Source organism: Carettochelys insculpta, chromosome 24 (assembly GCF_033958435.1).
Source record: "Carettochelys insculpta isolate YL-2023 chromosome 24, ASM3395843v1, whole genome shotgun sequence".
In the NCBI taxonomy this organism is placed as follows: Eukaryota; Metazoa; Chordata; order Testudines; family Carettochelyidae; genus Carettochelys; species Carettochelys insculpta.
The window spans coordinates 17941554-17952822 of NC_134160.1; the positions used below are offsets into that span (position 1 = coordinate 17941554).

Sequence of the window (11269 nt, forward strand, 5' to 3'; positions counted from 1 at the left end):
GGGGGCTATCACTAAATAGCCCCCTTCAAGATTGAACTCAACCTTGGGTTTGGCAAGCCAATGCTCAAACCACTGGGCTATCCCTGTCCTGTTCCCTACCGTGAACCACTCGGGGTGAGGAGACACTGTGTGTGTGAGGCGTCTCTCCCGGCACTTTGCTGGGGCAGATGAAGCTCAAGGCCAGCCCTGGGACAGAATGCAGTGCAGTGGTCTCAGCATCAAGTGGGGGAAGCCTGGAGGACCCTGCTTTTTCTGGTTTCCCCTCTTCCTTTCTTCCTTCCCTGCTGGGACTGCGGATACCTAAAACGTGTGGCGAGTGCTTCAGCTGGAGTACGATACAGCCTCTTGAGAATCAATGATGGCGAGACACATCAGCTGAGAGCGCTGCCTAGACGAGCAGGCAGAGTGCACAGGCATCATCCCCAGCAGGCGCACTGGGAAATGACTCTGCCAAGGGCAGCAGCCCGCCACAGACCTGGTACTTCAGCTCCTCCAACACTCCGGGAACTCAGAGCGGCCACCGGACTAAGCTGGAACTGACCAGAGGCCACCCAAAATATTTGCAAATGGCAAATGACAATTCCAAATGGCAGAAAATCCATTTCCCAGCCCAGGAATCTGGCACTTGCTTCCCCGTGTCAGGCTGCAGCAGCCAGGGGGAGGCGGAGCAGGACAGAGCCAGAGAGGGATCTCCTGGAAGTGCTCCTAGTCCCGGCAGCTGAAGTGGAGCTGATATTCAGCGATTGCTCAAGATACGGGGAAAGGAGAGCTCACTGCAGGGCAAGCTGCTCCCTGGGGGATAATAAAGCCCCACTCACCGCTACAGTATCATTTTTATGTTATCATAACACTGGACCATTTAGCAGGTTTGTGTTACTTCAGCAGTCAGCACGGCATGAGAAGCAGGAAGGACAGAAACGTCCCAGAGAGGAAGGAGAAAGGCTGTAAGGAGGAGAGGAGCCCTGCCAGCCAGGCCCTGCTTCCCTGCCCCAGCTAAAGGCCTCCCACACACAGCTGTGCCCTAAGGGGCTCCTGCACTCTGAGGCGTTGTCACCAACACACCACTCCCAGAGGAGGAGGCTAGAGCTGGCCAAGGGACAAGCCTGCCCCAGAGAGACAGGGCAAAGGCAGGAGGCTTCCCCTGTGCAGTAGCATCGGCCCAGCCTGGATCCTGGCAGGTTGCAGAGGCATTACTCCTGACTCTACCAGCTGGCAAGGGAACAAGCCACCCCAACGGGGCCCTAGCTTGTAGGAGGGGCACAGAGCCCTCACCACAGCAATCCCATTCTCTGGGGAGGTGGCAATCCCAGCGGCCAGCAGGTCAGGACCCCCTGGAGCACACTGACAGAGGCGGCCTGGGCCCAGGAGGGCCATTTGGGGAGTTTATTGCTCACGTTGGAGTGAAAAAAGGGTTTTCTTGGGTCTCTCCCAGACTCACTCCAGGGCCACTTTTGCTGGGAGCACAAGGGCTGCTCAGGTCCGCTCAGTACCCTACCAGCTTCCACGCCTGCAGAAGCACATGTAGCTCCTGGCCCCACTTTGCCAAGGGTCCATAAAGAGAGGAGCCACCTCCTCTGTCTAGCCTTGTCCTAGGAGCAGGGAACGTCCAGCTGATCACACCCAGGGGCACAGGCTGAACCTGCTCCTGAAGCACCTCCTTGGAGAGGGTCACCCCAGGCCCTTCCTTCCCCTGCAAATCACAGTCCGGAGAAGTCGGTGCCACAGCAGGTCTCCCCTGAGGCTCTCTTCTTCATTGATGCCCCACAGCCCTGAGGGCCGACCCTCCCACCCAGAGAGCAAGGGGAGGGCAGTAAGGGGGGAACAGGGACTCCACAGTGGCCAATCTCCAGGCAGTTCTGCTGCTGCTGCTGAACCAGCTGCCTGGGAGCACAAGGAACTTTGCTCTCAGCTGCTCGGGTGCTAGTGGGAAGGTGAAGCAACTTGACACCTAGTGGGTGGCCAGGGTGGGGCAGCATGGGCCCAAGTTGCCAGCCCAGGGGAGGAGCAGGCGTTTCCCACAGGGTGAAGCCACAGGAATACGTTGGCTCATGAGGACCATGCAGGCACAAGTAAAAAGAGACAGGCAGCCCAGAGCCCAGGCTCCTCCTCGACATCCTTACCCAGACATCCTGCTCTCTGGGCGATGCAGACCCTGCCCGCCCGCCCACAGCAGACAGCTTCTACCAAGCACCACTTTTCAGCCTCCTTGGTAACCCTGGGCCAAGCCCCAGGCAGCCCTCCAAGGACTCAGGCAGTTCCTGCCACACTGAAGTTATGACCAGCTAGAAGCAGCTGCATTAAGAGGTTATAGCAGTTTAGCTAAAAGGGCTTAAAAACTGCTCCTCATTAGCCCAGGAGAAGGACGTTGAGGCAGGCCCAGAATCAGCCTCAGAGCCAGAGCAAGTGCATAGAGCATTTTAAAGCATGCAGAACAGCAAAGGGCTCCTTTTTGCTCCGCCACATTAGCACTTGGTGCTCAGTGCAGGGCAGGGGAAAGCTGGCAATGGGCAGCAGCAGCTGCTACATGCCACTCCCCCACCATCCTGGGTGGGGCGCTGTGTCCCCAGAATGATTCCCTCCCATTAGCCCATCCACTGCATTACTCACCTGGCTCGTGCCCCTGCAGCTGGGTAGGAGGGGGCACACCCCACCCAGGCTGGGTACACTGTCCCTAGCAACAGGGCTCCACCTCCCCAGCTGGAGACACAACCAGCCTACAGCTGCAGTGCTGCCCTGCTGAGGCCAGGTGACCAATGCACCACGCGGCAGAGACGGCTAAGAACTTCAGGCTCTCGGCTCTGTCAGTGCTGCCTCAAGGAGCCATCCACCAGCTGATTGCTTGAGTGTTCTATTTTGGATGTCAAACTGGAGCAGGCAGAGCCTTCGAATGCATCAGAGCCGCTGCCTCTTGATGTAGGGTGCTGCTTTCCCATTAACAAGTGGAAAGCGTGAGCTGGAGCAGAAAACTTCAAGCGCTTTGGAACTGATAAAATAACTCCCTAATTAAGCAGAACTGTCAGTCACAGACGCTGGCTGCCCTGCACTGGAAAAAAGCAGCCATTTCCGGCGCACGTGCCTGGCATAACAGCACAGGGGGTGTGCTGCCACTCATACTGCACGCCAGGCTGCTCAGGGATAGGCATGAAGCACTCGAATAGCACAAGACAGAAGTCTGAATACAATGGAGACCAGGACCCAAAACTCCTCAGTCCCAATCCAAACTTTAACTGTGGGCAAGTCATTTAACCTCTGCCTCGGTTTCCCCAAATGTAAGGCAGGGCTACTGCAACCCACTTCATTGGAGGCTGGCAGGAGGGAATAGTTGCCAAGTGTTGCGAGCCCTCTAGCTGAAAGGAGCTCCAGAACAGGAGAGGAAATGTGTTGTCTTCAAGCTACCCCTAGGCTCAGGTAGGGAGAACACTGCCCTGAGTAGTCTGCAGGCTGCCAGACAGACCAGCCCAAAGCAGCTCCCTGTGTCACGCGGTTCTCTTCCCCCCTGCAGAGACAAAGCCCACCCAACCCTCCACCAAGAGCACTGAGGGGATCCTCTAGTGTAGGGGAAGGCTGTGCAAGTCCAATGGGAGGCCCAGGTATGGGGCAGGAGAAGACAGCTGTGAGTGCCAAAGAGCAAAGCCCCCATGAGCTTACCAAGAACCATGTGCAGGAGAGATTCCCAAAGAGAGCCAAATTCCCTTTAGCTGTCACACCCAGCAGGTTGGCCCTGAAAGACATATGCAAATCCCACAGAGCCCCCTTCCCAATGATGGCTCTGCAAGCGCCAGCATGGCGCTGTGTTGAGAAGGGCAGCACGTCCCGTGGTCCAGGCAGGGCTGCAGTCAGGCCAACGGTGCCCTGTTCCCAGCTCCAAAAGGGGTGAAGGCAGAAGCTCCTGGTTCTGATTTGGCCCCAAGAAGGAGCCCCATTGTGTGCTTGGAGCAGGGGCTCTGCCCTTCTCTCCGTGGCTCTGGGCAGCGGGAGGTGTCCAGCGGCAGTGGAGCTCAGGATTCAACTCCCAGTTCTAGCACTGACTCACCATGTAGCTTGTGGCAAGTCACTGCTGAGAAGAGGCTAGTGCTCGCCCCTTTGCACAGTGCTCCTGGCTCCAAGAGCCACACCTGCACTCAAGCCCTGCACTGCGCTCACGCTACTCGCCCAGGGGGCTCATTAAAGGCAAAGCTCTTCTCTCCAAGGCCCTGCTCCAACACGGCTGTGTCCATAACGATGAGCTCTAGAGCCAACCGCCTCTCCCAGGCTTAGGGCAGGCACAGAAGAGGGGCCTCAGTGGCTCTGCAACAAGCAGCTCATTTCTACAAGCTCACCTGCCTCTCACTCCAGGTGCACCTCCCCAAGTGCCAGGCTTAGGAGAGGGGCATTCGGGGAGCGCAGCACTACTGGCACAGTCGGGGGAGCCAGGCTTGGCTCTGCTGCAGGAGGAAGGCAGCTGTGCTACAGGCCGGCAATAGGGGCCAGGCAGGACAGAGGCTGGGATTCAGAAGCAGGGGGCAGACAGAGGTGGTCACTGTGGGGTGTTTGCTCCAGCCTCCCAGTAGTTCCCTCCAGCCCACACTTGCTTCAGAGGATTAAATGTGCAGCAACCATCTCTGTTTCGAGAAGGAAATGAGAGAGGCCCTGAGCTGAGCCAGGCCAGGCTCCCTGAGGTGCTGCATGCGAGACAGCAGGCCCAGCTTTCAACCCTTCACAGGCACTTTGCAGGGATTGTACCCCAACCCCACCACGGTTAAATTAAGCTGCTGCTGGACACACACAAGCCCAAACCAAGAGAGCCCAGTGGCCTGGCTTAGCACAGCTGGCAGCTGGGAAGGAGGAGACAACTGTCCCTGACAGTCCAGCAGGGATCAGTGGGGAGCAGAGGACAGAGGCTCAGCGAACATCACAGGGAGGGACAGGAGACCAAAGGGGCTTTCAGCTCATCGATCCAAAGCACTCAGGAGCTGCCCCAGTTTCCCCTCCCACCCCCCACCAGCAAGCACAGAAGGGGAATGTGGGCCTAGAGTCCCTGACACAGACAGAGCGAGCTGCACAACACCCAGGGCTCCTGACTCGGGTATTGGAAACCCTGCTCTTTCCAAGACACAAGGCCACCTACCCCAGGTAATGCTGCTGTAAAGGGCCTGCACAGGGGTGATCCGCTACATCTGAGACCACTCCAGGGCCTTCCCACTAACTGAGCTGGGTAGGCAGCTGCTGACAGCTGTGCTCGGGTGGGAGGTGTTAGACAGAGTTTGAATGTCTGGGGGAGGCTGCGGGAGAGAAGTCGTTACTTCCTGCAGCTGTACCATGCTGCAGCCAAACCCTCCAGCTCTCAGCCCAGGCAAGAGACATGGAAATGCTGCTCACCATCACCCAGCGTGGGAACCACCTGCCAGCCATAGGGGCATGTCTCTAGCCAAGGCCCTGTAGCCAAATTGCACTTAGGCCCTAATCCTTTGGGTCGGGGAAGGGGCCAGGCTGCCTGAGAACCCTTCGCCATGCAGGGTAGACAGGCTTGCCCATGAAATATGCTCAATAACGGCTGAGCACCTGGATGGCTCCTTTGCTCCTGCCTCCTTCCCCGGCTGCAGCAGCAGCAGCGTCTGGAGCAGGAGCACACTCCCCTGGGCATGCCCTCCGGCCCTCAGAGCACAGCTGGGAGAGGCCCCAGCAGAACTGCTGCTCTACAAGCACAAGCCCCGCTCTCTTCCCTCACAGCAGATGCTGGGGCTCTAGACCCCATTCCAGCTCCAGCATTCTGGGTTCCAACAGATCCTTGCTGAGATATTCCCCCCACCCCCCGCAGAGCCTTAGCATTCCTCAGTGGGGGACTGGAGGGGCACAGGAGGGTGTCCAGACTTCAGCCCTTCTGGCCAGGTGCATCACTCATCCCCAGACGCATGCCAGGCGCAGGGGTTGCTCCCACAAGGAGGCCCTTCTCATGAAACACTCAATTAAATCAGTGATCCGCCCCTCCCCCGCCCCCCAGACTGTGCTCCCTGGTTCCACACGCCACATTTAAGGTGCACACTGTCCTGTGGGGGCCCGGGGCGCTCTCCAGCAGGTAAGTGAGAGACCGTCCCTGCCTCTCAGAGCCAGGATGAGTCACTGAATGGGGAAATGGACCCAGCAGTGCAAGATGCATCAGGAAGAGGTGCTCGCTCGTGGATACTTCCAAGCAGCACCAGCCCAGCATGCTACAAGGTTGTCTGGCCTCTTAGCCATGGGCTGCAGTGGCCTGTGACGTACAGAGAGATGCACGGGAAGGAATGCTGGGGACGGACCCGATTCTGACACATCTGCTCTCCAGACAGGAAGCCCTTTAGCACTCACCTTGTCTGAGGCTGGGCTGCAAAAGCTACAGCCACATTCAAGCCCTGACTGCAGGTAAGGCCAAAGTCACTGCTCCTCAGGCTTGCAAACCCAGCCCTGTACCAGCTCCACCCCTGCCCAGGCTCTACCAATGCACTCATTGAGTGCTCGTATGTCATGCCGAAGGATCCCACTTGGTCACTCCTCCGGCTTGCAAACCGCAGGTAGTGCGCCCCCAGTGCTAGCATGTTACAAAGCAAGGCTGTGCCCCACTCCAAACCCAGTTCTCAGCTCACACACCATGCTCACCGGATGGGTTACCAGCGCCTAGGCATGGGCAATTTCCACCTCCTGTATGCTGTATCAGTGCACCATGCCACTAGGGACAGAATCCACCACCCTCAATCTCCTGCTAATGACATCATAGCTGGAGAACTTGTCCACCCCTTACCACAGCTACCCTCCCCCAACCATAGCATCCTTTAGCTTTCCAGGAGCCCTCACATCTGGAGCTCAAGATGCATGTTTTACGCTCATTAAATAACATCCTGGGGTAGAAAGGGATTCTCTTTACCCACTACTAAAATGCAACCACCTCTGGGGTGGAACGTGACACTCCCTGAGAGCACCCAACAGCATTTCAGTTTCCCAAGGAAGCCCAATGCTCCCATCCTCCAGTGATGGAATTTTGTAGCACTCTAAATGACTAACTCAGACACCTTTCTGGCCTGGGACATTTCCCCGGCCACCTGCTGCTGCTCTGACCTTTCCCCGTCCCTTGCTAGTTCAGTGGGTGTGTCTGTCTCTAGTCCCCAAGCACCAGCATCATGCACTCTTGGGCCAGAGTACCCCACACTCCCACTACCCTACAAGGCTGTCATTTACAGTGGCAGCTGCTACTGTGCTTGTATCTGCAAAGTGCCTCACTTTTCTCTGTTCAGGTTCCTTTCTCACAAGGCTGGGCTTGAGGTTAAAGAACTGGACAGGTACTCAGGAGATCTAGGTTTCATTCCCAGCCCTGCTACACACTCCTGGTAAGACCATGAGCAAGACACTACCTCTGTTCTACCATCTGTACAATGGGGATAATTCTCCTTGTCTGTCTCCACTATATGAAGCATCTGACCTAGAAGAGACCACCAGCGCAATTGGGCCGGTGCTCAGTTGGGGCCTAGGTAAATATAAGTGACCAACATGACCTGCACACCTGAGCTACTGGCATTAGTTCTTCAAAAGGTCTCAAAGAGCTGCCAGGGACACCACATGGGGCTGGAGCCCCGGCCTCTAAGTCATTAGGCTGATGTGAGAGTAAGCTCAGCAAAGAGACGTAGCACTGCTCCTCCTGACCCTAGTAAGAGGTGGGCTTGCTAATGCAAGGACAGTGTCATCCCATATCCCACAGCAGCCCTGGCATTAATGAACACACTGCTCATTACCCGTTCATCACACTGGGGGACTCAGGGTTTAGAGGAGGAGTGAAGAGAAACCACCTCCTCCTTGACTGACACCACCAAGACACAAGACAATCTCTTGGCACCGCCAAGCCATGCTAACTGGGATGTCGCCAAGTGGCAGCATTTGGTAAATGCCCTTTCCTACTGGGCAGGGCACTGGAACACAGGAACCACGCCTCAGCTGGCAGGTGAGACAGAGCTCAGCACAACCTCCCCGCAACACTTGGCTCCAGGAGCGTCGGTGTAACATAGTTCCATGGGAAGCACAGTAAGAGGGGATCAACGGCTGCTGAAAGAAATATTTAACAAGCCAAAGGCAACAGCCTGGAGTACTGCCAAGGAAACCAAACCCAGAGACCTGAGGGCCATACCTGCCTACGCAGAACGGGGAAAGCACACGTTCTGGGGGAAGAGACCTTCCAGCCTGCTTTTCTCCCAATGCACAAGAGTTAACCTTGCTCTGCCCAGCGCGCGCACGCGTGCACACGCCCTCCCACCCCCCCCCCCCCCCAAAAGGCAGGCGCCACACAAAGCCATTTCCATAGAGCACACCTGTTTGGGGAGAGCCTTCTGCCTAGCTACTCCCAGACACTATGAGCCAGGCTGCACGCTCTGGGCAAAGCTGGAGAATTACCTCTACAATTCTACTGCAGGACTCCCTAATTTTGCCAACAGACCACACACTGTTACGCTGCAGGGCAAATCCCAGTCGTCCATGTAACACCCTCCCTCTCCCCACACGCACACTCCCTCGCTTGCTCGCACACCCAGGGCTGGGGATTGGCAGGGCTGTAATTAATAATGCTCTAATGCTCACATATGGCAGGCAAAGTCAGCTTACAGCAGCACCAATTTTTATCCCGACAGACCAGGAGCCAAGACCGCTGTCACATGCTCAAGTCCAGCTCTGCTGGCCACCTGCCCTGCCAGCATCTGACAGGGGTGAGCCCTTCAGCTCTCATGTGAGACATAATCAGGGATCTCGCTCCTCTCCCCACCCCTGGGCTCAGACCCCTTTCTCTGAAATGCAACCCCCAGAACAAAGATTGTAACAGAGCCACATGGAAACCCGAGAGGGAAGGCGCAAGTATCTGGTGCCCTTTATCCCAACCTGCTCTCAATTAACACCAACAGGAGACAGAGCCCGGCACACAGGAGCACCTCCCTGCCTGCCTCGGCTGCCCTGGGCCCTTTCCAGGTGGTCAGTGCAGGGCCAGTTGTAACACAGAGACTGCAAGAACCCAGGCAGAAGGAGCCAGCTTCCAGGAAAGGGACGGGCCATTCAAAATGGGAGAAGGGGTGAACGGGAGCTGTAGACGAGTTAGCCCTGTAGGGATCTCCTGTGGCCTGTGCACCTCAGCAGGGAATCCAGTCTCCCGCCCCACCCAAGGGAAGGCAGGAAAACTTGCTGCCCTCCCGCCCCCAGAAGCTGCTGCAGAAATGCAGCTAGGAAATCCGCGGGAGCCCAGCTCTAGCTACGAAGGAGGGTCGGCTCCCACGGCCAGCCAGGCTGCCAGCCGCTAAGCCCACACACGGAGAGGGGCCCAGCCTCTGGCCACAGGCACGGCCTTTAACTGGGGACAAGCAGGACCCCGGCGGCCGCTTCTGAGGGGCCGACACTCGCCCCGCTCCCTGCCCAGCACCTGACACGCCGATTAATTCAGCGCAGCCCCTGTGGCCGCCCACATGGGTTTAAATGACTCGCGCTGGCGCCCCGGCCCTACCTTCCAGCCGGCAGAGCTGTTGCTGTCGCCTTTATCCTTAAAGTAGGGGACGTATCTGACCATCCAGTCGTAGATCTGGGACAGGGTGAGCCGCTTCTCCGGGGAGCTCTCGATGGCCTTGGTGATGAGATCCGCGTAAGACAGGTTGCCCCAGGCATTGCGCCGCGAGTTCTTCGCCTTGCGGAGCTGTCCAACGTCCGCCCCCAGCGAAGGCAGCGCCGAGGCGGCTTTGCGCTCCGCCACGGCTCCCGTGTTCTCCGAGCCCTCCGCCGCTCCGCCGGCTGCCGCCGCGCCCCCGTCCTCCTCCTCCCCGGGGAAGTCGGGGTGCGGCAGCGGCCAGGTGCAGGAACGGGGGCGGCTCTGGGGTTCAAAATCCGGGTCGATGTCAACCTGCTGCGCCTGCCGCTTCTCTGCCATGGTGCCCCCGCCCCGCCGCCCCCGCGGGGTCCCGGCAAGTCCCCGCACGGCGGCGGAGAGGGAGCGCCGGCTGGGAGCCGAGCGGCACAGGCAGGGGCCGGGGGAGGCGGCCAGCCCGCGGGCCGGAGCCGGAGCCGGAGCCGGAGCCGGGCGCGCAGCGGGGCGAGGATGCGCAGCGGTCCGCAGCCGAGCGCCGGCACCTAGGAGGCAGCTGGCCCCAGCCCCATGGCAGCCGGCGGCGGCGGCGGCGAAACGCGAGAGCTCAGCCGGGGGGCTGCCCGCTGCGGGCTGCCGAGGCAGAGGCGGGCGCGGAGCGGCCCCAGCGCCGCGGGGCTCAGCCAGACGGGCATGGCGAGCGGCGGCCGGCCCGGGCGGCTGCATCCATCGGGCCGCGGGCGGAGCGGCGGCGGGTCACTCAGCAACAGATGCTCGGGCGCCGAGCGGGCGGGCGGGCTCGGCCCCTCGGGGCGGGGCTCTCCGGCGCGGGCGGGCGAGCGGGCGGGGCTCTCGGTCACGGCCGGCCGGCAGGTGCGTGGCTGGGCGGCGAAGCCCGGGCGGGCATCTCACGGCCACACACCCAGGCAGGGGCCGGTCCCGGCCCGGCACCGCCGGATTCCGCCGCCGCTCTGCGCCCAAGTGGCCTGGCGCCGCCGCGCCCGCACGCCCCGCACCTAGCACCTGCCGCCGCCGCGGGCCCCCGCTCCGCTCCGCCCCGCCCCGCCCCGCCCCCGGCTGGCGCCGCCTCTCTCCCGGGACCGGGCTGGACGGCACCGTGCTGAGGCGGCGGCTGCCCCTGTGCTGCGCGGCCCGCCCCGCCCCGCCCCGCCCCGCCGCCACCGGCCCGCGGCACCTCCGGGAGGGGCGAGGCGGGGCCACCGCTCCCCAGGGCTGGCGCCGGGAGTCCCGCACCGACCCGCCTCCACAACGGCCCCTCCTCCCCCTGCCTGTGCCCCTCACGTCCCCAACGGCACCTCCTCCCCCCAACTGTCCCCCAACGGCCCCTCCCCCGCCTGTGCCCCTCACGTCCCCAACGGCCCCTCCTCCCCCCAACTGTCCCCCAACGGCCCCTCACGTCCCCAATGGCTCCTCCCCCCACAACTGCCCCCCAACGGCCCCTTCTCCCCCCAACTGCTCCCATTGGCCCCCCTCCTGCCCCCAACGGCCCCTCCCCCTGCCCCTCACGTCCCCAACGGCCCTTCCCCCCACAACTGCCCCCATCGGGCCCCCCCAACTGTCCCCCATCCCCCTACTCCTCACACCTCCCCCCACAACTGGCCCTCCCTATCAACCAGCCCACCCAACGGGCCCTCCACCCCCACAACTGCCCCATGCCTCTGCCCCTCTCTATCACACTGCCCCCTCCACCCTGTC

The 11269-nt window shown here is 60.4% G+C and overlaps 1 protein-coding gene across 1 annotated transcript in view; it reads right to left on the minus strand.

The window, feature by feature from the left end:
• Positions 1-10762, minus strand: part of FOXO6 (forkhead box O6) — a 74555-nt gene extending 63793 nt beyond the window's left edge. Inside the window, exon 1 of the mRNA XM_074976184.1 lies at positions 9482-10762. Coding sequence (XP_074832285.1) covers positions 9482-10279 — 798 coding nt within the window. The 5' untranslated portion in view covers positions 10280-10762. The remainder of the gene's footprint in view (positions 1-9481) is intronic.
• Between the last annotated feature and the right edge of the window lie 507 nt (positions 10763-11269).